General features: G+C 44.8%; 2 protein-coding genes across 2 annotated transcripts; one reads left to right on the forward strand and one right to left on the reverse strand.

Annotated features, from left to right (window-relative positions):
* The first annotated feature begins 509 nt into the window (after positions 1 to 509).
* Positions 510 to 12,278, forward strand: SDE2 (SDE2 telomere maintenance homolog). The gene is made up of 7 exons (XM_082049973.1): positions 510 to 685; positions 1,589 to 1,706; positions 3,835 to 3,946; positions 4,514 to 4,683; positions 5,396 to 5,507; positions 8,015 to 8,423; positions 11,082 to 12,278. Exons 1-7 carry the CDS (start codon positions 575 to 577, stop codon positions 11,295 to 11,297), a joined length of 1,248 nt encoding a protein of 415 aa, XP_081906099.1. The 5' UTR covers positions 510 to 574; the 3' UTR covers positions 11,298 to 12,278.
* A 9,028-nt stretch (positions 12,279 to 21,306) lies between these two features.
* On the reverse strand, positions 21,307 to 24,839 carry LOC309437576 (left-right determination factor 2-like; the record flags this gene model as incomplete). The annotated part of the gene is made up of 4 exons (XM_082048119.1): positions 21,307 to 21,646; positions 22,357 to 22,596; positions 23,443 to 23,689; positions 24,575 to 24,839. The coding sequence occupies 4 exons, from the start codon at positions 24,837 to 24,839 to the stop codon at positions 21,307 to 21,309; spliced, it is 1,092 nt and encodes a 363-aa protein (XP_081904245.1).
* Positions 24,840 to 25,251: the final 412 nt, after the last annotated feature.

Genomic DNA, 25,251 nt, shown 5'->3' on the forward strand with positions numbered 1-25,251 from the left:
ACTCAACCTTTGCACCCTTTCAATGCCCTCAGCTGGATGGTTATGTTGAAGACATGGAGGGGATTTGAAGCCACCGCTATTGAATGCAATAGTTACAGTGTCTGGGTCACCACCAAACCTCTGTGTGTGCCCTTTTCTGGAGAGGCAGAGGTGTACGTTTTCTCCTAACCAGTGCTCCAGTCCCTGAAGAAAATCTTTCCTTTGAGGGTGCCAGAGCCCTGGAACAGGCTGCCCAGAGAGGTTGTGGAGTCTCCTTCTCTGGAGACATTCAAAACCAGCCTGGACAAGTTCCTGTGTGATCTGCTCTGGGTGAACCTGCTTTAGCAGGTGGGTTGGACTGTATGATCTCCAGAGGTCCTTACAGGAAAATGGCGCCATGTTTGATCGGACAATTTAACAGCCGCACGTTTCCGGGGGGGCGGAGGGCGGGGGGGAGGCCGCTGCGGCCTTCGGCCTCAGCGGCCTCCCCCCCGCCCTCCGCCCCCTGCTCCTCCTCCCCCCTCCCGGCCGTTATTGGCTCGCTGTCGTCACAGGCGCGTGCGCGGCGGCCATTGGCAGCGTCTGAGGGGAGACGATGGCGCTGCTGGTGCGCGACCCGCTGGATTCCCGGGCGCGGCTCTTGCCGCTCCCCTCCGGCGGCGACGGCTCGGTGCGCGGCCTTCTCCGCGATCGCGCCCGGGCGCTGGTGAGTGGAGGGTGAGAGGGGGGGAAGCGGTTGCGGGGCTGCGGTGGCCGGGTGAGGTTGCCGGTACCGACTGGCAGGCCGCGGGGCTGCCCGGGCCCGCTCCCCGGCCTCCCCGCGGTGCTGAGGCGGCTGGCGGGATGTCGCGACGGCGGGCCTGCTTCTTCGCATTGCGGTCGCTTAGCTGAGCAGGAGGGTTTGTCCTGAGTGTCCTATAGTCTCTCAGATATACGTATAAATACGTAAAGGGTGAGTGTCGTGAGGATGGAGCCAGGCTCTTCTCAGCGGCAGCCCAGTGACAGTGCAAGGGGCAATGGGTGCCAACTGGAACACAGGAGGTTCCACTTAAATATGAGAAGAAACTTCTTCTCAGTGAGGGTGCCAGAGCACTGGAACAGGCTGCCCAGGGAGGTTGTGGAGTCTCCTTCTCTGCAGACATTCAAAACCTGCCTGAACACCTTCCTGTGTAACGTCATCTGGGTGTTCGTGCTCCAGCAGGGGGATTGGACTGGATGATCTTTCTGGGTCCATTCCAATCCTTAACATTCTGTGATTCTGTGATATATATTGAAGAGATCAATCTTGAATTCTTTACAGTCCAAAAATGTGGGTTTGTTTTTGCTCTTTTTTATTTTTTTTTAACTTAGAGTGTTTGAACACCTAGTGTAGATTTTCTCGCAGCACGGCTTTTCCCCATTCGTGTTTACCAACTGGTTTTAGTCTGTGTTTAATCCTTCACTAAACAAGAATTTAAGTACCACAGAGAATGCTTATGCTTTTAACATCATCTGGTTTGCTTCTCCTCTGTCCCTACAGTAAGGAAGGAAACGCTGCTCCTTAATGATTTGTTCTGTCAGAATGCTGCTTTTTCAGTGAATCATATGATTCAATTTTGCTGTTTTTTAGAATATTCCTGAAGAGAGTTTGTATGTGAAATGTAATGGACGACTGGTTAATGATGAAGATGTATTGCAGAATGGAGCTGTTTATAGTCTGGAACCAAGGCTTTGTGGTGGAAAAGGAGGTTTGTTGCTTAACTGCTTGTTATTGATTAGATTCTTAGATTAAAAAACTTTTAATATACCATAGTCTATACTGATAGCAGCAGTGCTAATCTATTAGCAGATCTCTTGTAATGTGGATGGCTGTGATATAATGTCTGAGAGCTGAAACCAAAGTTTATGTGCAAAGGTAAGAATTGGCTAGGGAAGCAGCAGTTCAGGTAACAGCTTTGCTGTCAGAGCCCTTCTGTGCATCCTTGGTCAGCTTAGTTCTACTAGTAGAAATCTATATCATGCATCAAAGTGACTTCAGAGTTGAAATTGTGTTTAAAAGCACCAAGCTTCAAGGCCTCCTCAGTTTCATTCATGGTCATGTAGGACAAATATTCCAGGTACAAATAGTCTGCTATTTGAGTGTGTTATATGACCTAATTGATTTTGTCTTGTCTTACTTGAAAAAGCATATAAATGCCACAACCTCAGTGGCCTAAGAACTAAATAATTTGATTTAAACTAGACTCCTTATGTTGACAAAATATTTTAACCATGTTATGGAAGATGTATATTAACTATATAAAGCGATACAGCCACTGCCAACGTGGGCATTCCCTAAAATGGCACGTAATGGATGAAGCAAGTTCAGCAGGGTGTTTGAGTGTAATTGGAGTCAGTATATTTGCTTTTTGAATCCAGTTCTCAGAATTTTCCAGCTGTTGAGCTGAAGTGCTGAATAATTGTGCAGCCTTGTGTCAGACTGCAGCAACTTACTTTGCCTTTTTCAGTTGTAGACACAACTGGAAATAATTACTGTTGCTATGGCTTATGAGGTATTGAGGTTTTTTCTGGTGTCCTATAAGTAGTGTATATGGTGTAAATTCATAGTATAGGATGCTTCTTTCTCAGCTATTGTCTATCAGCTTCAGTTATCCTGGGATGACACAGGTTGTGTGTTCTGTGACTGAGTTACTGATGTGCTATTGGGGTCAGTTTAAAATTGTTCTTTAGCAGTTCTGTCTGCTTTCTAAAGTCTGGCTTTTGTTTTGACTTTATAACTTTGTTTGCCTGTTTTTATCATGCATTTAACACAGGTCAGAACTATTAAGACATACTGTATGATCTTGAAGGGATGCAGACTTACAAGAGACTTGAACATTTTATTATCAGACCTAATTCAGCATCTGCGACCTTAGTGAACCTATTGCTGTTAATTTTGGGGACTGTGCCTGGCTAGGTGTAGCAGCAAGGTCTGCATTTTTCAGAAAGTAAAATTCAGTAGCATGTTTCACGAGCTACAGAAATTCTCCTCTCCAATGGGAGCAATTGGTTTTATTAGTTGAACATAGTATGTGTTCTGCCTCATGTTATAGCAGGCTGTCTGGATTTGTTACTGTTTGTATCATTCCTTAAAGATTTGTTCAGCTTCCAGTTAAAAACCAGTGTTTGGCACTTTCAAATTGCTTGAAGGATTATATTAATATTAAATCACATTGTGTTTCTTTGAGGTAGTTAAAAAGTCTCTTTTCTCTGTAGACAACACAAGGTAGGACTGAATGAAAGAAATTAGTGGTCTTGCCTATGACTAATTAGTGCTGAGTATATAGAAATCTGTTTTGGGGTGCTTTCCAGCATAACCTTATACATCATTATCATCTTGGTGAGGTGGCTAAGGCTGTCTCCTAAAAAAATTATTTTCTTTGTCTTGTCAGATTTTTAAAAGGGGATTTGAGTTTGGTAGGGGCTTAAGGGGGAGGTGTATATATCTTGGCTAAATTAGAAAGGACCCAAAGTGTTATCTTGAGATGAAAAAGGTTTCAAACCATTTTGCTGAGGAATCCAGAAACAGACTTCCATGTGAGAAGCACTGTGCAATTTCTAGTAAATTGAGTCCATCTGGTGTGATATCAGGAGTACAAAAATGAGATGAGTGGTAAACACTGAATACCTTTTTTTCACTCAGTGTTTCAGCATTTCACTCCATTACAGTTCTCCGACATGTTGCAACTTTTAACTTGCCCTTTATTTCAGTTGCATTGAGGGAGAAGAAAGTGTTGAATTAACCATATTAATTTTCCCTAACTGATTCTTTTGTTGTGTATTAGCTCATCTCCATTTGTTTCTGTTTAGCTAATTCCCTATTACTTTTTTTCTCAGGGTTTGGCTCTATGCTGCGAGCACTTGGTGCTCAGATTGAAAAGACGACAAACAGAGAGGCCTGCCGAGATCTCAGTGGAAGGAGACTTCGAGATGTCAATCATGAAAAAGCGTAAAGCATTTTCTTCAAAGCTAGAATTACAAAATAAACTGACTGTGTAGTTTACTGTTAACAAAAGAGGTCAAATGACAGGCAGTTGTACCAATGAAATTTTATTTTGCATACTAGAAAGAGCAAAAGTGAGATCTTAAGCACAGACTGGAGGTCTTCTGACTATAATTATGTTACTGCAAAATAGATGTGATTGTGTTTCTGCCTACTTCTGAGAGACTGTTCAGCACATCTTGGTTTTCTAATCTGAAATTATTGGGGATGTGCAATCTCACTGCTGTTCCTGGCTTCCAAACCAAACTTTACTCTCTTTGCTCTAGCAGAATCTCTGTGTATTCCTTCAGTAATTCCCCTGTGTGTTATGCTTCCAAACCAAACTTAACTCTCCTTGCTCTGGCAGAATCTCTGTATATTCCTTCAGTAATTCCCCTGTGTGTTATTAGTTGTCTTTTCCCATTGTCTCCTATCCGAACAGGTGGTAGAAGCATTCAGTAGTTGCAAAGCAGCAAACTGATATTACGTGAAATGCTGGCAGTGCTCTCATTTTCATGGTTCTGTCACCTGCAGGATGGCTGAATGGGTGAAGCAGCAAGCAGAACGGGAAGCAGAAAAAGAGCAGAGGCGCTTGGAAAGGCTACAGCGGAAACTTGCGGAGCCAAAGCACAGTTTCACAAATCCAGACTACCTGCAGCAGTGTCATGAAATGGCTGAGCGAGTAGAGGATTCAGTCCTTAAAGGTATTGCAGTTTAACCTAACTTTCTGTCCTCCAAAAATAAGGCAAACTATAAGTCCCTTTAGCCTCACTCCAGTAGGAAAATATAAATTAAAAAAAAAAATGCTGACAGGAACTTAGTTGAATGAAATTCTGAATTCTGGTAATATTTGTTGGACTTAATTTTTCCTCTTTGGCTGCTGTTTCTCTTAAATTCTATTGAACAGCGTAACCCAGATAACTTCATCTTTCTGTGCTATAGTGTCATCTCATAATAAAAGCAAAATTCTGTGAAGATAGTGTTGCTAGTTCAGCTATAAGAATAGAATTACATAATTTTCAGTGAAATAATAAAATATGAACAGGTCTTATGTAAAAACTAGAAATTTAAGCCAACTACAAAATACTCACTGTTCTTTGTAGTTATTTTATTTATCCACAGATTGTTTCCTTGCTGGCAGCTTGGTGGTGAAACTTGAAGCTGGGTGGGATGTAGAATCTGAGAGTTCAGTTTAGGAATCCAATTTTTATTAACTCTGTGCCTTATTAAAGCAGTGTAGGAGAGCTTTTGCTGCTTCTGAGTTTATTTTGAAACTTTGAGTTTACATAAATGTGCAACAATAGTAACTATTTTCAGTTAGTGTTTTAAATTGCATCTGAAATTAAAAGATAAGTAGAATTTACAACATGTATGAATTATGTACTGATGAAGTAGACTTCTAACTTTGTTTTGAAGGATTGCAGGCTACTTCAAGCAAAATAGTGTCACCAGAAAGTGACGATAGTCGGAAGCGTCCAGGTGAATCTGGAAAGAATGGAACAAAACCTCGAAAAAGAAAGTGTTTTTGGTAAGCATTATGCCTTGTTTTTATACTCAAGTATTAAGCCTTGAACAGGATGAAATGTTAAGTACATACAAGTAATCAACATCTTATCTGTGATGTAGACTTAAATAGGAATAAGTACATGGAACTGAATAAATTGGAGAACTGGAAGTAAATGTTGCTGTGTCACACAGTATCACAGTATGTTTGGGATTGGAAGGGACCTCAAAAGATCATCTAGTCCAATCCCCCTGCCGGAGCAGGAACGCCTAGGTGAGGTTGCGCAGGAACATGTCCAGGCGGGTTTTGAATGTCTCCAGAGAAGGAGACTCCACAACCTCCCTGGGCAGCCTGTTCCAGTGTTCTGTCACCCTCACTGAGAAGAAGTTTCTTCTCATATTTAAGTGGAACCTCTTGTGTTCCAGCTTGATCCCATTACCCCTTGTCCTATCATTGTTTGCCACCGAGAAGAGCCTGGCTCCATCCTCGTGGCACTCACCCTTTATATATTTATAAGCATTAATAAGGTCACCCCTCAGTCTCCTCCAAACTAAAGAGACCCAGCTCCCTCAGCCTTTCCTCGTAAGGGAGGTGCTCCACTCCCTTAATCATCTTTGTTGCCCTACGCTGGACCCTCTCCAGCAGTCCTTCTGGAACTGAGGGGCCCAGAACTGGACACAATATTCCGGATGTGGTCTCACCAGGGCGGAGTAGAGGGGAAGGAGGACCTCTCTCGATCTACTAACCACCCCCCTTCTAATACACCCCAGGATGCCATTGGCCTTCCTGGCCACAAGGGCACAGTGCTGGCTCATGGTCATCCTCTTGTCCACCAGGACCCCCAGGTCCCTTTCCCCTACACTGCTCTCTAATATGTAATTTCCCAACCTATACTGGAACCTGGGGTTATTCCTGCCCAGATGCAGGACTCTACACTTTCCCTTGTTAAATTTCATCAGGTTATTCCCCGTCCAACTCTCCAGCCTCTCCAGGTCCCGCTGGATGGCAGCACAGCCTTCTGGCGTGTCAGCCACTCCTCCCAGCTTAGTGTCATCAGCGAACTTGCTGATAGTACACTCAATTCCCTTGTCCAAATCGTTAATGAATATATTGAATAGTATTGGCCCCAGTACTGACCCCTGAGGCACTCCACTAGATACTGGCCTCCAACTAGACTCCGCACCATTGACTACCACTCTCTGGCTTCTCTCCCTAAGCCAGTTTGCAACCCACCTCACTACTCTATTGTCTAGACCACACCTCCTCAACTTAGCTGTGAGGATGCTGTGGGAGACTGTGTCAAAGGCTTTACTGAAGTCAAGGTAGACCACATCCACCTCTCTGCCATCACGCCATTGTTACATTCTCATAAAAGGCTATGAGGTTGGTCAAGCGTGACTTACCCTTGGTAAAGCCATGCTGACTGCCCCTAATAACCCTCTTATCCTTGATATGCCTTGAGATGGCACCAAGGATAAGCTGTTCCATTACTTTCCCAGGGACAGAGGTGAGGCTGACCTCCGGGTCCTCCTTCTTGCCCTTTTTGAAGGCTGGAGTGACATTTGCTTTCCTCCAATCCTTGGGCACCTCTCCTGTTTCCCAAGACTTGGCAAAGATGATGGAGAGCGGTCCAGCAATGACTTCAGCCAGCTTCCTCAGCATCCACAGATGCATCCCATCTGGACCCATGGATTTATGGATGTCCAGACTATGTAATTGCTCCCTAACCCAGTCCTCATCGACTAAAGCAAACTCTTCCATTGACCTGGCTTCATCCGGGTTCTCAGGGGTACAGGGCTCCCCAGGACAGCCTCTAGCAGAGTAAACAGAGACAAAGAAGGCATTCAGTAATTCTGCCTTCTCTGTATCTTCTACCACCAGGGCACCCACTCCATTCATCAGTGGCCCTACATTGCCTCTGGTATTAGTTTTATCTGCTATGTATTTGAAAACGTTCTTTTTGCTGTCCTTGACCCCTCTTGCCAGCTGTAATTCTAAGGAGGCCTTGGCTATCCTAGCTGCCTTCCTACATCCTCTAACAGCAGCCTTATATTCCTCCCAAGTGGCCAGGAATATATCTGTCCCAGCTGGAGCAGATATACTTTATTTACAGAACTAGGTACTGTCCCACCCTGAACTTTCTAATATGGTTATATTCTATTATCTCTCATTGTCCTTTTTTTGTTAATGATTTAAACCTACATTGAACTTTAAAAAAAAAAAAAATCCTGGCATTTTTCAGCTAACGTAACATGAAATAGAAGCCTTAATGATTCCAGTGGTGTTTGGAGTAGCAATAGGTAGCACACATTCCGGTACTGGGAATGCTTCAGAAAGATACCTGTTTGGGGCAGAATGTTCAATATTACCAGCTTTTCCATGTACTAAACTATCCTAAATAGCTGCTATAGTGGTTCACTGCAGCTCTCTGAAGTGAGTTTTGGAAAGAGAAGTGTGATAATAAAAATATATATTTTTTTTTTTAAGTGAAAGTATATGAATATTCATTAGTAATGTACTGATTGTGCCAGGCTGGGACTGGAAGGATTGGATGATCGTGACAGTTCCGATTGTGAGGATGACAGTGAAAATGACTCCCCTCATAAAACTGATGGAAGTTGTCCATCAGGCAGCAAATCTAATGAAAATGCTGGAAATCCAAATGAATGCTCAAGTAGCTCTGTGGATTCCGTAGAGGATGGTCCAGCTACCAGTGCAAATGAGAAACCACCAGAGCAGCCAGAAGGTACTGGAAGAAATGTGCAAGGAGAAACACACGCAGGTGGGAAAACTGAAATATCAGCTGATGAAAACAGTGAAGTGACAAAGCCCTTGAAGGAAGAGGCCCAAGGAAAGAGTGAGGTAACCCAGGCTCTGAAAGAAGAGGAACAAGAAAGTGTTTCTTCTAAAGCACAAGAAACAAACCAGTTACAAAGCACAGTAAGTATGAAGCAGTACAAAATGTGATATATCTTTTCTGCTGCTTTTACTCAATCACTTTTGCCTTTGTGGATTGCAGAAAAGAGGAGGGGATTTATATCCTATGACTTCAATGCATTAGATGTAAATGCTTGAATTAGAATCATAGTCTCCATAACAAGCTAATAGAATCTCTGGAGTTTGATTCAGAGCACAAAAAATCCCAAGGTTAAAAGGAAAAGCAGCTTAACTAAAGATGCATTGTACAACTTAGGAAAATGGAATGTAGCAAGTTAATAGAAACTGCAGCCAAAGAAGGCTCTTGGTTGACAGTGTCTCCATGCAGAAAGTTGAATTATGGTACAGTAGCATTGTCTTGAAAGGTGCTAAGTAGAATGGGTCAAGGAAAAACTTTAGAAGGTTAAGATTTTAATAGTGCAGAGTTTCTAATAAGATGCAGTTGCCCTTCTCTGTCTTTCCTGAGATCCATGGTTCCCCTTGGGGTTTTTTGGTTGTGGGTTTGGTTTGGTTTTTTTCCCCCCTTGTACATAAATAGATACATTCTGGATCCAAAATTCTTTACTGGGGGGGTGAGGGGAAGGAAAATAAAACCCTTTTGTAGAAAGATGCTTCCCAATACTTTTAGAGACATTACCAAACACTGTCTGATTTTTACTAATCTTATTTATAACATAATTTGACCGTAATATTTATAATTGATGTCAACATTTAAATTATAAAAGTTGTTCCAAGTAGACGTCCCCTAAGCCATTCAGCTGCTTTGTCTTTCTTAGTCTCTATTATAAAAAGACTTGAGTCTAATTCACAGAGAGCCCTCTGTGCAGTAGTCAGGTGCAAACTCCAGTTCTTCTCCCACTGAAGTGATGAAAGCCTAACTAATATTTGACAGTAAAAGGTGCCAATACTTGTGCTTCATTGCCCCTTGTATAATATTACTTTTAAATTTGGGGGGCTTTAATGGATCTAGGCTTAATTCTAGCAGTGAAACAAAATGTGGAGCTTTTTTGGGGCCAGGGAGTTGCTTGGCTTTTTCTGTCTTGTTTCAGCTTGAGCAGAAAGTCTACCATCGGTTGCCACTGCCAATGACTGAATTCTTATCAAAAAGTTTAATACAGTCAAATGGAAAAAAGACCAAGGATGTAATCTGATAAACTAGAACTTTTTCATCTACTATACTATTAGAGCTGGCAAATTTTAAACAGGATGTTTACCATTCTTCACTGTTTACCTTTTGCTCTATTCCTAGAACAGGAAACTCCACCAATGCTGTGGCAGATTGTTATTGCAGGTGGAAATATTTTTATATTAATAATAGTCCTTCATGGATTTTTTTTTTTTAAGTAGGATGAGAATAATGAAGCAACCGGTCTGTTTTTATATGCTTAGTGGGACAAAGGTTATAATTCTGCTAGCATTAATTGTATTTGCGGAGTTCATAATGAAGCCGTCTCATTCCTAGTGGTGGTTATTACTTGCTCTGAAGTCCCTTTAACTCCAGCATGATACAACTGATGTGTGTGTTAAGTATTGAATGAAACAGGCTTGGATTTTTGTGTCCTTTTTAGTGTGTTAATGTTTGATGTTAGTGTTTAGTGTGTTAGTAAATTCCAGCGTTTGAATTATCCAGTCTTTGTCCATGTTCTTTTGTGGACAAGACCCTGGGCTTGGACTAGACAATATATAGAGGTCCCTTTCATGCTCAGTTATGCTCCAAATGTACTAATTTCCTTTTAAGATGAAATTTTAATCCATTTTCTTGTGACAGGATGAGATGTGAACTTGTTTTTTTTGTTAATCTTACTAAAAGACAGTGCTTTTATATCTGTTTCTGTAATTACAGTGTAACTACCTTAGAAATAACTATTCATGCGCCTTCCTGCTCCCGCTGGGGGCATATTGGCTATATTCTACATTTGGCTAAAAAGGGGCTGTTAGATTTGCTGTGCCTCTGGAAGCAAAGGCTAAGCTACTGAACTGCTAGGTGAGATGATGGGCTGTTGTTTTTAATTTCACTTTCTTGAAAGTACTTAACTTCCCCGGGGCTGAAACAAATGCCGTCTGTTTTGTTTCTAGAGGAATAGGATTAAGTACTTCTTTTTTTTTTTTTAACTTTATTGGCATTCGTCTATTGCAAGTAGAATGTGTTCATTCTAGTGGAATGATTTTTAAAGTTCAGCAGTGTTTATATCATTTAAAATGACCGGTGCTTCTGTCTTGGGGGCTGTGTACATTGCAAGTCTAAGCACATCTGCAGCTTGTCTGGACATGTTAGAGCAAGCCTTTAACTAGCAGAGGCACTGCAAGGAGTAGAATTGTGGTGGCAGAGTTGGACACTGGGTACAAAGCTCACCTGGGCATGCACACCCCACTCTTGGATGTGTTATATCTGCTAAGATTTGCATGTTTTACAATTAGGCTGCCAGCTAGCTTCAATTTGCTTGTACATGATGCAATAATACTTTACCTGGGTAGCATAAGTACTGCTAATAATGAGAATATCCAACATATACACAGACATTTATTAACTTTATTAAGTAATTAGGAGTTTAAGATAATCCTAATTAAAGGTCTTCTGTAAAGTGAAACATTCTGTCTATACTTGTTCCTCCCCAGTCAGGAAGCAAATAATAGTCTGATGGGATGTTTTTCTCTTTGCAGGAGGTGGAACCAATAGACCTGCTGGCATTCAACTCTGCTGCTGAAATGGAAGCCCTGGGTTTAGACAGGCTGAAGATGGAATTGATGTCATTAGGACTGAAATGTGGAGGAACTTTGAAGGAAAGAGCAGCAAGGCTTTTTTCAGTGAGAGGTCTATCTAAAGACCAGATTGATCCTGCCTTATTTGCTAAGCCTGCTAAAGGAAAAAAAAAGTGACATTTTAAACAGAATTTTTTAATCTGTTTCAATTTTTCTTATTCTGTTGTTATTCTGTACAGCCACATAGAGTTCTTTGGCACCTCTGGATGGTCTCTTGTTTCTGTTTTAAGGAAGTTTGATTAACATAGCACAGAGTAAGTCACTAGATAGCGAGTTAGTTACGTATTCAATATTAAAGGAATGAAACTGCTATTTTGATAAACTTTACAAATAGTTATAACTCTTGATACAATGGGTAGAAGAAACTTCCTGTTTATGAAAAGAAATAGCCTGAATGTTTTCTGGAAAATGGTTGTGACACTGTCATGTTTTTTAAGAAAAATAGCAATCCTTTCTCAGTTTTATGTTGAATCTCCTTAATTGTGTGTTCCAGTTAGCACAGTTACAACTGTCAAATGAGAAACACTGAACTATGATCCAGGCTTAAAAGCTGTGAGTTTCTGTGAGATGTCAGGTGTCAGTATGATACAAATTATGAATGTGTGTAAGTATTTCTTTTAGAAGAAATTAAATAGGGATATTTACTTATTTGACTCTGGAAAATTATCTGAGGGAAAAGACAAATCAAATCTTTAAGAAATTAAGAATGAAGTATGCTTGCTGGTTCCTGAAGGCTAGTAAGATACAGAGTGGTCATCTGAAGCTGAATGGGAAACTTAGGATTTTTTGTTGTTGTTTTTTCCATGGTAAAAGTAATGACTTTAAATATCTGCAGTGCTGGTGCTTTATGCTAGCACAGTGTTTGTAGCTTCTGTGCCAGGTGTTACCCCTGTGGGGTGCTGAGGGCACCTTGCTGGAAGGGCAGCCTGTTTGCTTGACTGCAGGCGCAGCTGCCACGTCTCTGGTCTGAGAGGCTTTTAAAAAGTGTGTTGGACTTCAGATTTTACCACTGTATGCTGGAGAATATTATGTTTATGGTCTGCTTATCATTTTTTCTTGGAGAGATGCTTGAAAAATTAAAAATCACATCTCCTGTTCTGACGTGGTACCAGCAATTTTTTAAAATTGTCTCAGAAAGTAAAGTTTTGCACTGCAATATGATAGGAAATGTGCTTCAAATGCTAGGAAATAAGTTCATTCCTGTAGTAGCTAATGTTTCTGACATGAGCAGTTTGTTCTGGTCATATCAGTCAGTTTTGCAGTCTTATAGCCTCTCTGAGAAGCTGTTTTGTTTCTGCTTGGAGGTTTGGGGTTGAGAGAGGGTGTTAAATCTTAGGGATTTATTCTTGACAAGCTGTGAAATCAGGTGTGCTGGTGCAGCTGCTCCCAAGTGCTGGTTCACCTGACAGCTTGCCCTTCTCTTGCCCACCCGACCTTCCCAGGCTTGCTTTATTATCAAATGAGGTTGAATGCTCACTGCCCCCCAGGTTTTTGTGTCTGTCCATCCATCCCCACGTCCCTGTGTGGGGGTGGTGGGAGCCCCTTGCCAGCAGGTGTCGCTGCGGACCTGGGCTTCGACCCATCCCCCATCCCTCCCACCACCACCCAAAGTGTATTGGATGTGGTTAAATAGAAGTCCTAGGTATCTTTTCAGCTGCGTGTCCCCAACTTATAAAATCACAGCTGCAAGATAAGCCTCATTAGCATCCCAAGGCATTATGAAAAGGATAGGCAGGTATTTGCAGTGGTGGTAATTACACCATGAAGCAGCACTTATTGGTCTGTTTGACATAGTGTTCTGAAAACATAAGTCATGGCACTTGAGGGCTAAATTGTTAAAGCACGTTTAAGCCATTCTTTGTTTACCTACATATGGGATCTAAAAGTAATGAACTTGATATTTTGCAGCTTATCATTAGTGAAATCTGGTTTATATGATAAGCAGTGACTTAAATGCAGCATATGATACAGTAGGTAAGAAGATGTTTGGTGGCAGTAAAGCACTTGACATGTCTAACATTTTAATCTGTAAGGGAGACTTGGAAAATCTGGAGAGGGGAAAAAAGAGGAGGAGCTGAGAGGAGAGAGATGTTGAGGCTCTGCAAATCACATCTCATGGGGGTTGTGACATGACAAGTGGACCTTGCGTAGAGAGGAAATGGCTTTTACTGATTATGTTTCATTAGGAAACTGGAATGGAAGAAACCTGGAAGGTCACTTCAGCATAATGAAGCTTTGCTGGTGTAAATGTTGTCTGAGAATGTTGCAAACCAGCAACTTGAGTGGCAAGCCTTGGGTGTGCTGACAGCTGGCTCTCATCAACACCTTTGGATCAGTTGGGACAGGAGAGCCTTTGGCTTTATGGATGCACTTGAGCTCCTCTGTAGTACAGCAAGGATGGCATGGGCCAAAAGTGAATGGGCCAGTTTAATTATGTGTTTTGGCAACAACTCTTACCTAGTTTATTTCCCCTCACTGCAATTGCACGCTTGCTTCAGTTGTGCTGATGCAGCCATTTCCAAGTCTACCCCATGTGTCACCTGTTTGCCGTTGTTGTTGTGAGTTCCTTGTTAAACCAAATCAGTTCTGTGATGGGGGGTATGATGTGGCTGTAACAAATCTGTGCCAGCACAACTGATGTAGCATTACATAGGGTAGGGAATAACCACTGCTTGGTGAAAGGGAACTGGAATATTTGAAACCAGCAGTGGTGCCAAACACTTCATTGATCAACTGTGGCTTCAGTAGTGCTGGAATTAAAAGAAATACCCTACATCTCTGTTAGAGGACAATAGCTTATGTGTAGCTTGAACCAGCTCTGTGCTTTGGCACATTTATTTGGGAATTGTTCAACTCCTGCTGATGAGCTAAACAGGAACAAACACTTGCTCTGGGATATGTCCATGTAATAGGTTAGCCTAGAGCAATACTGTGTGTGGAGAGCTGTATCTATGGGCACTCACTGGCAATGCTGGGTAACAAACAGGACTTAGAATGATCCTTCAACATAACACAGACAAATAGGTGAAGTGCTTGAAGCTTTCTTAAAAAAATTGGGCAAGAAAACAAAGAAGTCAACAAGTATCAATGAAAAAAGAATCTAAATTGAAAACGTTCCCGTGTACGGTGGGCCATTTCCATGGGACATAATGGCCTCAGAATAGAGGTGATCTTTCTAGTCCAGGACCAGAGGATAATGCAGGCTTTGCCTTACCCTGCCTGCATATTTCTTTTCCTGAGGATTAATGCAGCTTTAGATTTCTCAAGTGCTTCTGGTTGTAAATTCACCAGAACTGTGAACATCTTTCCAGAGAAAAGGTTCATGCTCCCACACAAACACTTCCCCAACAAGCAAGTGGTGTGACTTGCAGAATTCTTCTGAAGTGTCATTTTAAATGCATTTAATTAAAACATCTAGAAGATCTAGAGCACTGCCTTTTGTTTCTCTTGCATTTCAGAGTTACTGACTGAAAAAAAAAAAATAATTAGCGAAAACACTGTCACAAACCTGAGGGAGGGCTTTTCTTTACCTCATACAGATTTGTCTACACCCTGGAAAAGAAGTACGTTTAGTACACAGAAAATGGCAAGGAATAGGGCAGGTTAGCACCCAGGCAAAATATTGAAATTTTTCTAAGAAATTGCTTCTGGCTGGCAAGTTCAGAATTAGAACATACTGTTTCTTTCTGTGCTGCTTTGTAATAGGCCTTTGGTCAACCGTTTGCTCAGTGCATCAGTGCCAAAAAGCAGCACTCTGGATCATCCAGCATCACCAAACAGGAGCATTCATAGCCAAACCTGAGCAATTTTTTTCTGGCTTCTTTCTGTGACACAAAGGACCAGAAACTTGCTGCTGTTTAGTGAAAATTGAAACTTTCATCCCAGACCAGGAGAAAAAAAACCTTTAGAGAAATCAAATATCACAAAAGCCCACCTGGCTTGGCTTTACAGTGGTTTGGATTTCCACTAATGAATTGCATCTGGTGATCTCCCTGCAGTGTAAGAAGGACTGAAGGGTTCATATTCATGAGTGCAGTGTAAGATTAGGACTAATTGCCTGTTTTCTGTACTGAGCTACAGAGAAGTGACTTGTTGAATGTTAGCAAGACCACCACCAGCAGACACAGCAACAGCTGCCAGCATTCTACCAAAAGGCTCCTTTTGCAGTTTCTTTGCCTATGCAGTCCTCTGCAACATGGACAAAGAAATGAGTTATTAATAATAAAAAGCCACTTCAATCATTTGACCTAAACAGCACTTTGCTGGATCCTGGCAGGAATTTCTTCCTTGGGCTTTCTGAGTGTGACCAACTTCCACGCTTGCTGCTCTAGGTGGCACTGAACTAAGGGCAGAGGGAGCATGTGTCCAGGTCCAGTAGCAGATGGAACTCTCAGCGCTTTGAACAAAATACCTGACCCGAAGCCCTGTCTCGCCTGTGGTGCACACGCATACGGTGCTGCTGCAGAGTGGGGATATTAGGTCATGTTTATGTCATTCTCCCTGTTCCAGAAACAACCCAAATTAATCATTTTGATCCACCTGAAATTCATTCTTATCCAAGATTTTGCTTCCTGGAGAGCATTCACATTTTAAAGGTTTGTTTGTAGTGATGTCTTTTCTCAGGAAGATGCTATATTTGAATCTTAAATGTTTCTCCAAAACATTTAACCGGAGTTGTTAACACAGCCACCTCACAGCCAGCTTTGCTTTCAATTATAGCTGAGCGATTTGGGTGGCTTTGCGGATTAACACACCTGATGGCACCTGAATGTAGGGAGGTGACAACTGCCCTGACCTCCTCCAGCTGCCGAGGAGGGGCTGGGCAGGCACCCCTGCTCTCCAGCGCTGCTAGAGCCTGGGTAGGGCCTGACTCTTGAAAGGCCTGCGATGTATGGAGAGAAGAGTGGCGTTTATAAGGAGCCAGCCAGCTGGTGAAACATCTGGAAATACAACACAGTGAAAACATCCCTGGATGTCTGGTGCTTGTAGATGATACCTATGGCATGTGTGATTGTATCCAGCAAAAGTAACTAGCTGAGACCTAAGGGTGACAAAGTCTCGTTGATCACTGGGTTGGAAGTTGGCAGTCATCTTCAAAGTAGCGATTATGAAGAGATTGCGTTAATTTTCAGCAAACGGAAAACAAACTTTTTAAGAGGATACAGGTACTTGGACTTTCAAAGGAACAGATTTATTATTGAGAACAGTAAAAGCAGGAAAAGTGTAAGCAGAAAAACACAAACATTAGGGCTACCTTTAAAACAAAATGACTAAATAACTAAAAATAAAAGCCCCTGATTAAGCAATTGTCAAAAAGGATACGCAGAGCTGTGGACTGATGACAAGACTTTGCAGTGACTGGTACCACCAGATAACTTAATTCCTGCCATGGTTAAAAGCTTTCTTGGCTGTTCTGGACTAGCTGGTTTAGCTGTTGGAAATCCCAGCACCCATGCAGCTCTGGTGGGCCCGTGTACCCCTGCAGGCCAGAAGGCGACACTTTTGAATAGCTTTTTATTCTGTTTTCTTCTGAAACGTGCTGAGGTTGCACATGCTGCTCTCCTGCACCTGCTCCAGGAATGGACAGAGGAGCTTGGTCCTGGCTGTGAATCCAGCACTTTGCACAGGAGTGAATTTCACATTAATGGCGAAAACTAGGAGATGTTGAGACTGTTCAAGAGGCTCCTCTAAAAATATCAAAGCCCTGTGGGATCTCCGCCTCCCTCCCCTTGTGTTTGTCCCGGGTTCCCCTTTCCCAGACTCCAGCTGTTCCCAGCCAAAGCCAAGGAGCTCCCCTGATTATCACCTTTGCCGGGATGTGGATTGGGCATCTGACTTTCCACTGACACCGGCAATTAGAAGGCTGCCCCAAAGGCAAAGTGCCAGACGCTCTCGGCAGGAGTTTGTGAAATGCAAAGGGAAAAAAAAGAGAGGGAGAGGAAATAAGGTCTCACCAGCAGGGTAAGGCTGCAACTTTCGGATTTTGAAAGAAAACTGGAGAGCAGCCTTGGTTCAAATGAAACTGTAGAAGGATCAGACAAGGCAGCAATGGCATTTAGTATGGCTTGAAACTTTTGTTATCGCACCTAAAATGTGATGATAATGCAGAGAGGAAGTGCTGCTGTCCTGCCCAAGGCTCTGGTAAGAATAGCTTTTGGGAGATCAACAGATTTCCCTGGGTCTGGCACCACTAAATATTGCAGGACCTGACTGATCATCTTGCGAGCAGCACCGTGAAGGCAGGTCAGAGCTCACAATAAGCTTTGACCCAGACGTGCTGCCGCTGTGAACACTTAAACCAGAGCTTAGCTTTAAGCATGGGACTGCCAGGGCTGTTGAAGCCCTTAATGTGAACAGCACACATCTCCTCCTTGAGCACCACCCCGGTGCTTTGTGCTTTCAGCCTTTGTGCAGGAGGATGCCCGATGTTTTAAAGCTTTGCTTTAAAATGCCTTTACATTTTTGGAAATAGTTTCTGCTTATATTGGATTCATTATGCTGCTGCACTGCTCGTTTGGTGTTTGTTTTGGTTTATGTGGGAGCTTTTTGTTGTTTTTTTTACAGCACAGCATAAATGTTAATACTGAACCACACTCCTACCAGGCACTTAAGATGTTCTGCCTTTCCTCAGAGACTGTGGTGCCACTCAGACGGAAAGGATAACATGACAGCTTGACAGCCTTTGTACGTGTTACAAGTTGTACCGATATAAAAGCAGGGAGGTAGCACGCAGAAGGTATCACAAGAAATGCAGCCAGGATTGAAGATGACAAGCCAGGAGATAATTTCCCACAGCACGGGAGGATGACTGGAAAAGCCCCAGGTGTAGCCATATTTCATCCACAGCCTGCCGTCTAGGAGTCTACGCTGCAGAGATCTCTGGAGCCTTCCCCACACCAGCCTGAACTCCAAGCCTGCTGCTTTTTCACTGCAAAGCCAGCTGGAGTTTGAGGAGTAATGTAGTCTCCCCAAAAGCAAAGACTTTCAATCCAAATGTGGCTTAAAAACCAGCCACAGCATCCATCATACTGATAAAATAGCACAACTGGTTCATTTTTAATTAAGAAGCTTAAGTTTTCAGCCATTTTAACAGCTGATGGTCGTGCTGTATACAGAGTGAGGGTAGGGGGGTCTGAGTAGTGCTGGAGGTGCCCAGGAGGCCCCACATGCAGCTGCTGGGATGGGAGGTGGGTACAGACCATGGGCCTGAAGAGATGGGGACACGAGGTGCCAGACATGGGTGTCAGCGATGCCACCAGGCTCTCTGCACTTACAGCCTTCTATAAATCAGCTCTTCCCCAGGCCTCTGCTCTGTGCTGTGTCCCTGGATGGGACCACACACTGGGTGTGAGGGCTGTGGGGGCAGAGGGGTGGTGGGACTGAGGAGGGAGATGCTGTGGCATCTGTGCAGCTCCCATAGCCATAAATAAGTACCCATGGAGGTGGCAGGGCTGGCATGGCTTGATTGCTCATGGATTCATGCCCTTTCCCTGCACTGTGGTACCCACAGTTCTCCGCACAGCAACACCAGGTCTTCCCAGCCACCGCCTCCCCATCTCCCCCAGCTGTCACACACGTCCACAGACCCCCCACTTGCTGTTATTAATATGTACCTTGTGTCCTCAGGAAACAAGAGCAAGAGGAGCTGGACACGGTATGGGATCCTGGCAGAGGGGAGCAGAAGAGGGGTCGGCCCTTGTCCACCCTGCTGGTCGCAGCCCTCCATCCCTGCTGTGATGCTCTGCTCACCGCTTCCCACAGCCCCGCTTGCATGGGACAGGATTTCTCCCAAGCCTGGGGGATGATGTCCAGTGTCCAAGGGCTGGGGCTGGAGGGAAGGCAGGGTTAATGCTCTTCATTCTCAGGCAGGAACCAGTTCAGCTTTCTTCCCCAGGAGTGTGTGGATAAATCACCCGGCTTTGTTCTTCCTGGTGGTGGCTGAGCTCATGGCCTTGAGGCTATGGGTGGAGAGGAACTGGGGCTGAAGGCCAATGCCATTGAGACAGATGCTGCATAGTCATGAGAAGGAAATGGCCAGAGATCAGTCTGGCTCATCCAATTCTGATTCCAGTAATCCATGCTGCTGTAGCCCAGCGCTGGTGACTGCTGAGTCTGTGTGTCTGCCTTTTTTTCTCCCCTGAAGTCTCTTCTTTTGCCACACAAATGAAAGGTGCCAGCCAAGGTGACAGCAGGGGTGCCTGGGTGACCTCAGTCCTGGGGTCCTGCAGAGTCGCAGGGACACCTGACGTCTCAGCCTTCTGGATGAATGATCCAAAGCCACCACAGAGCCCAATGGGTCCCTCTTTTCACCTAGCCCACAGCCCATGGCCAACCTGGCTAGCCAGACAAAGTAATTTCAGAGTCCTCTCACCTCCAGCGGGTTCAGCCAGGGCCTCGGAGATTGACAGCAGTGACCACCTCATCCCCAGAGCCAGCAGTATCTCAGTAAATTATGAACCGAGGAGTCTGACACGAAGCGTGGAAATCATCATGGGGGACACCCTGGCCAACAGTTCACTACAGTTTAAAAAGGGATTAAACCACATCATCCTTGTGTTTCTCTGAGGGATGTCTTGATCAGGTGTCCATAAGGAAGGGTCAGGGTTAAAACACTTCACCTGGGAAGGGTGGGAAGCAGCTCATCTCTTTTCCCCACACAGCACCAGTTGATTCCCTGCAAGTCTTGTCACTGCACTGCTGTGGCACACGCAGAGCATCCCCTGTGGCCTCTCAGACATGTTTCTAGGTTTTCTCTTTAAGAAAGTGCTGGCTTAAGCTCCACAGCAGCTCAGGGAGCCGATTCGGCCCAGCCCCAGTCCCCGCCTGAGTAGATAAGCTCTACCAGAAGCAGGCAGGATCGCACAGGTAGCTGGGAAGAGCTGTTACTGTGTGTGTGTTCACTGGAGCTGAGCACTGGGGTACATTCAGAAATATGACAGATTTTTTTTCCCTCCACTTTTAGACCTAAAAATAAATATAAGCAAACACATGGTTACTATAATAATAATATTTTATTGTTTCCTTGAGTTTGAAAGCACGTAAGCTGAGGAAAATATCTCTAAATTGGAATAACTGTAATAGACAACCAGAAAAATAAGGGCCTGATTCTACAAAGCGCTACTCATGTGAGCAAACCTAAGTCCTAATATTCACATTTACTTCAGGACTCTAAATTCTTCCTAAAACTGTGTCAAACCCATGGTGCAGGGGCCAAAAATACAAACCTTTGAGTTCCAGATTCTATTTTATGTACATGTGTATGTATATATGCATATGATACATATGCACATATATATGTTTCTTCGAGCTCTAGAAAATATTTTCTGTACATATATGTATGTAGACAATATGTATATACCCAATATGTACATATACAATACATACATATATTCATATACTATATAGATGTTCATGTGTGTGTGTGTGTGTGTGTATACAATATATACATGTAAGTGCTTCTGCTCTACATTTCCCCATAAACATGACTTGGGTAGACAAAGATCGAAACTTAAGAAATGCCAGGAGTCTAAGGATGAAAAGCTGAACCCACACATCACTCCTTCCTCTGGCCACAATCCCTCCTCCTTTGCCTGTAGCTCTTTGCAATACTCTGGGCTGGGAACTGAAATAAATTTGCTGCAGCTGCATCAAATTCAATGAGATTTGACCACCGTCAAAGGGGCCCTAAGAAGCATTAGGCTCCATAGGTACCCCTCACATAGGGTTCCAGAGCACTGGAACAGGCTGCTCAGAGTGGTTGTGGAGTCTCCTTCTCTGGAGATATTCAAGACTCGCCTGGACACATTCCTGTGTGATCTGCTCTGGGTGAACCTGCTGTAGCAGGTGGGTTGGACTGGATGATCACCAGAGGTGCCTTCCAACCCAAACCATTCTGTGATTCTGTGAGATGTGAAGATGGATGCTCCCCTGAGCCCACCTTTAAGTGCACCCTCTCTGCAGGTAGTGGGGTGTATGGGAGAGCTGCAACCCCTGCTGCTGTGGACCCTTGCTGTCAGGCATCTGGGGGTCCCCACAGACCTTCATCACTGTTCCCAGGGCTGGAGACCAAGGTGGCTCTGAGCAGGGCTGTGGGACTGGGTGACATCCCCATCTGGCCACCCACATCTCACACCAGTGCCATGCCATCCGTGACGCAGCTGCATTTCTCGACGATCATGTTGGGAAACTCAGCAGCTTCGATCTCGGTGCGGTTGCCCCTCTGGACAAGGTACATCATGGGGAGCGGGGAGCTCTCTGCCACGGCGCAGGTGCGCTCCCCATAGCCGAAGTGCCGCAGCGGGTTGGGGGGCTGCAGGCACCCCCCTGAGCAGCGGTAAGCCTGGTACCCTGCTGGCTCGATGATCCAGTACTGTGCCCAGGAGAGCTCGCGGAAGTTGACATAGTGTTTCTGCCGACAGCAGGTGGACTTCCCCGTCACCGCCTCCTTCTTGCAGTCCCCAGGGCCCCTGCACGCCAAGGGAGAAACAAGAACTGATGCCATAACTGGGAACTGTGAAGGTGGGAGAAATAATATATGAGGAGCAACTAAGGGAACTGGGGCTCTGTAGCCTGGAGTAAAGGAGGCTGAGGGGAGACCTTATCGCTGTCTACAGCTACCTGAAAGGAGGTTGTAGCATGGAGGAGCTTGGTCTCCCCAGTAGCAAGTGATAGGACAAGAGGAAATGGCTTCAAGTTGTGCCAGTGCAGGTTCAGGTTGGATATTAGGAAAAAAAACCCAGAAAGGGTTGTGAAGCACTAGAACAGGCTGCCCAGAGAAGTGGTGGAGTCACCATCTCTGGAGGTGTTTAAAAGGTGTTTAGATGAGGTTCCTAGGGACATCGCTTAGTGCTAGAGTTAGGTTATGGTTGGATTAAATGACCTCGAGGGTGTCTTTCAACCAAAATGATTCTATGATTCTATAATCCCCCCTCTTAATAGCACAGGTAGCTCCCAAGACACGAAATTTGGGCCACACTTGAGTTTTCTTTGAATATTCGGGCAACAAATACAGGAAAAGAGAGATGTGATTCAGCAGCAACTTTCGAACTCCTCCATTCACAGTGGTTTCTTGCGAGGACAAGAGCTGCACGCCCTGGGTTGGCACACACAGTGCAATAATTCAGGGGCAAAGCTACACCAGAGACAGCACAGATCTATTAATAGGTGTCATACATACTCATAGTCTTCCAAGTCGAGGGTGTAAAGCACCAGTTCAGGTTTGCCAAGGGCTTTATCCTTGGGGTCCTGTGAGGTGAAACGCACAGCTTTGGCCATTTCCGAGGCATGGCTGCCAACCCGCTCTCCTTCAATCCACACCTCCAGGAACATCGGCTCGTGCCTCTTGTTTCGCAGCCAGTAATGCACGGCCTGTGTCACGTCAAAGTTCTTCCAGCCCGACTCACGTATGGGAACCAGCCTGTGAGACAGTGGCTCGGTGTTAGAGAAAAGCCCATCAGATAAAGCCTGGGCTTGCAGCCCTGTTATTGCAGCAGCAAAGTTTCCTTCCTGTAGATTGCCATGTGCCTTGATTACATGATAATTTTGGTAAGCGCTGTGGGCAAGCACCCACGGCAATTAACTCACGCCTCAAAAAGAAGCATGCAGATCTAACAGACACTGAAGCGCTAAATAAAACCCTTTGTGCATGCTCATGTCAAGGTATTCATTCATGCTCATACAGAAATATGGTGGTGCAGGGTTATATGCAGCCTCAGTGTTCATTACAACTGCCTGGTGAACACCTCTGCTCCCACCTGCTCCTGTCCCAGTGGCATTAGGACCAGAAGTTTCTACCCACCCAGCAAATTTGGTTTGATGTCTAATTCTGCCTCCAAGGGTTCTGAAACTCCCACAGAGCTCAAGGCTATAGAATCAGGATGCTTTTAGCATATTTTACTTATTTAAATGAGCTAATGAAATGGCCAATAGAAAGAATACCAGCAGTCAGTAACCCATGCGAGTTAGAGAGTGAGAGAGGAGTGAACCAGGTGGAAGGTTTTAGAAGGGAACACCCAGCAGCACGTGGCATCAGCACATGACACAGAAATAGTTTATTTCAATTAATCATCATATATTGTAGTCTTGATGTATTATCTACTCTGACACACTCATTCTGGGTTGAGAGGCTATATAGCCTGATTCTACAGACGTGACCTCACCAGACTGACGGGAGGCACAAACACATGACACCCAAACCCATCCCAGAGGACGCACACCCAGCCCGTAACTAGAGCCCTGCCTTGAGGAGAGGTCCCTTTCTTACCGGGAGTCTACCAGGGAGGTCCTGTTGGTACCATCGTGCTGCCGTTGCACCCAGTACACGCTGACCCTGGCATTGGAGACGGGCCGGTGCGGATGCTTGGCAGGCAGGTTTGCTCTGTCCAGAGGCTTCTTGAAGAGTTTCAGCTCAGCCATTGTCACTTCACTGTTTTTAGGTATTCTGCCCTCCATGTCAAAGATCAGGTTCTGACGTGTGGTGGTGTCGGAGCGGAGGAATTCTCCCGCTGTGCCTGTGTACATTGGGAAAAAAACAGACAGCCTGTCATTGCCAGACTGGTGAGCAAAGCCCCCACACTTTGTCCACAATTATCATCACAACACGGTCCTTCCACGCTCCCACATCCAGCCCTTGTGGCAGGGACAGCCACTAAACACACCTTTTCTAATGCATACTTGAATCAGTGTCTTGCAAATGCCCTGATTCTTATCCTATGTCTGAGACTCTGCAACCTGGAGGCAATAGAAAGAAATCTCCTATATCAGTTGCCCCCAAATTGAGTGGACATCTCTCTGTGCCAGGGCTGGGCACCAAAGCAGGAAACTGCACCACTTGCAATGAAAACGTGTTTTCATTTGCTGCCCAGGGTGTTGTGTACATCTTTTGAAAGCGAAACAAGCTCTAAATGTCCTTGCACAGACACCATTGTGCCTGTACAGCTGATTTCCTCCTTTGTGTTTTTCCCAGACAAAAAAAACAAAAAAAAAGACCAGGGACAGTGAAACATCCTCAAAGGTGTGTGATTCCTATTAGAGGACTTATTTCTGGAGTTTTGACCCAATACCTGCAGAATCTGGACTTTCTACTGATTTTTTTCTTTACAGTGTTTTTCCACCTGCCCAAATTGGTGCCTGGCTATCAAGGCTTTTCCATCAAGCTCCAGCAGCAACCTGCCCTTTGCGAGGACCGTGGGACCCCCCCTAGGTGCAAGGAGTTATAAGCGCATCTTAATCTTTTAAGATGCTGTTACATGCACCTCTCCTACCCGCCTGAGGTTTGGGGGCAGACCCAAACCTCGTTCCCCCAATGGGTTTGCCTCTGCCGGGCGAGCGTGGGCAGCTGCCCCTGTGTGCACCCAGCGCTGCGTGAGCTCCCGACCGTGACGGGTAAACGTTACCTGCGTTGCCAGGGATGCCCCTGAGGATGCCGCCCAGGCTGGGCAAAGCTCGGCGCTTCACCCTCTGGCGCTTCAGCATGGAGACGTATTTGTTCTTGACGTGGTCTGGGATAACCAGATCCGCCAAATCTCTCTTAGGAAGTTTAGGGACCTCAGAGAGCCCCATCTGCTTCAGCAACACCTCCTTGAACCCTTCCTGGGTAACCGCTCGGACTGCGATGACCAGGCAGAGCATGCAGAGCATCTGGGTGAACCTCGCGTCCATCCTCCCCCGTGGGCAAAGCAGCCCCCGACCCGGCAGAGGTGAAGGGGGGGATGTGGGGCTAGTCTCAGCAGAGACGTGGTGGCAGGCTGCCTGAGTGGGACAGAGTCCCCTGCGCCGGGGTTTTATAGCCAGCTTTGTCCCACTGGCACAACAAATTCCACAAGTGGGGACGAAGGAGAGGACTTAAAAGGATCACTCCCCTGTTGGTAGACACATGCCAGTTTAACACCTTCATCTACCGCAAAGTTAATACAAGGAGGTTTAGGGGAGCTTCCAGATTCCTTCACGGGGAAGAAGTTGCCATTCTTTTTTCATTCCCTGTAAACTTTTGCCCAGAAAAGGCCTGGGTGATGAGTGTCTCATGTTCAGCATAGGTCAGGGAGGAAACACATTTGCAAAGTGCACTGCTTTA

The sequence above is a fragment of the Streptopelia decaocto genome, assembly GCF_964273445.1.
Source record: "Streptopelia decaocto genome assembly, chromosome: 3".
Taxonomy (NCBI): Eukaryota; Metazoa; Chordata; class Aves; order Columbiformes; family Columbidae; genus Streptopelia; species Streptopelia decaocto.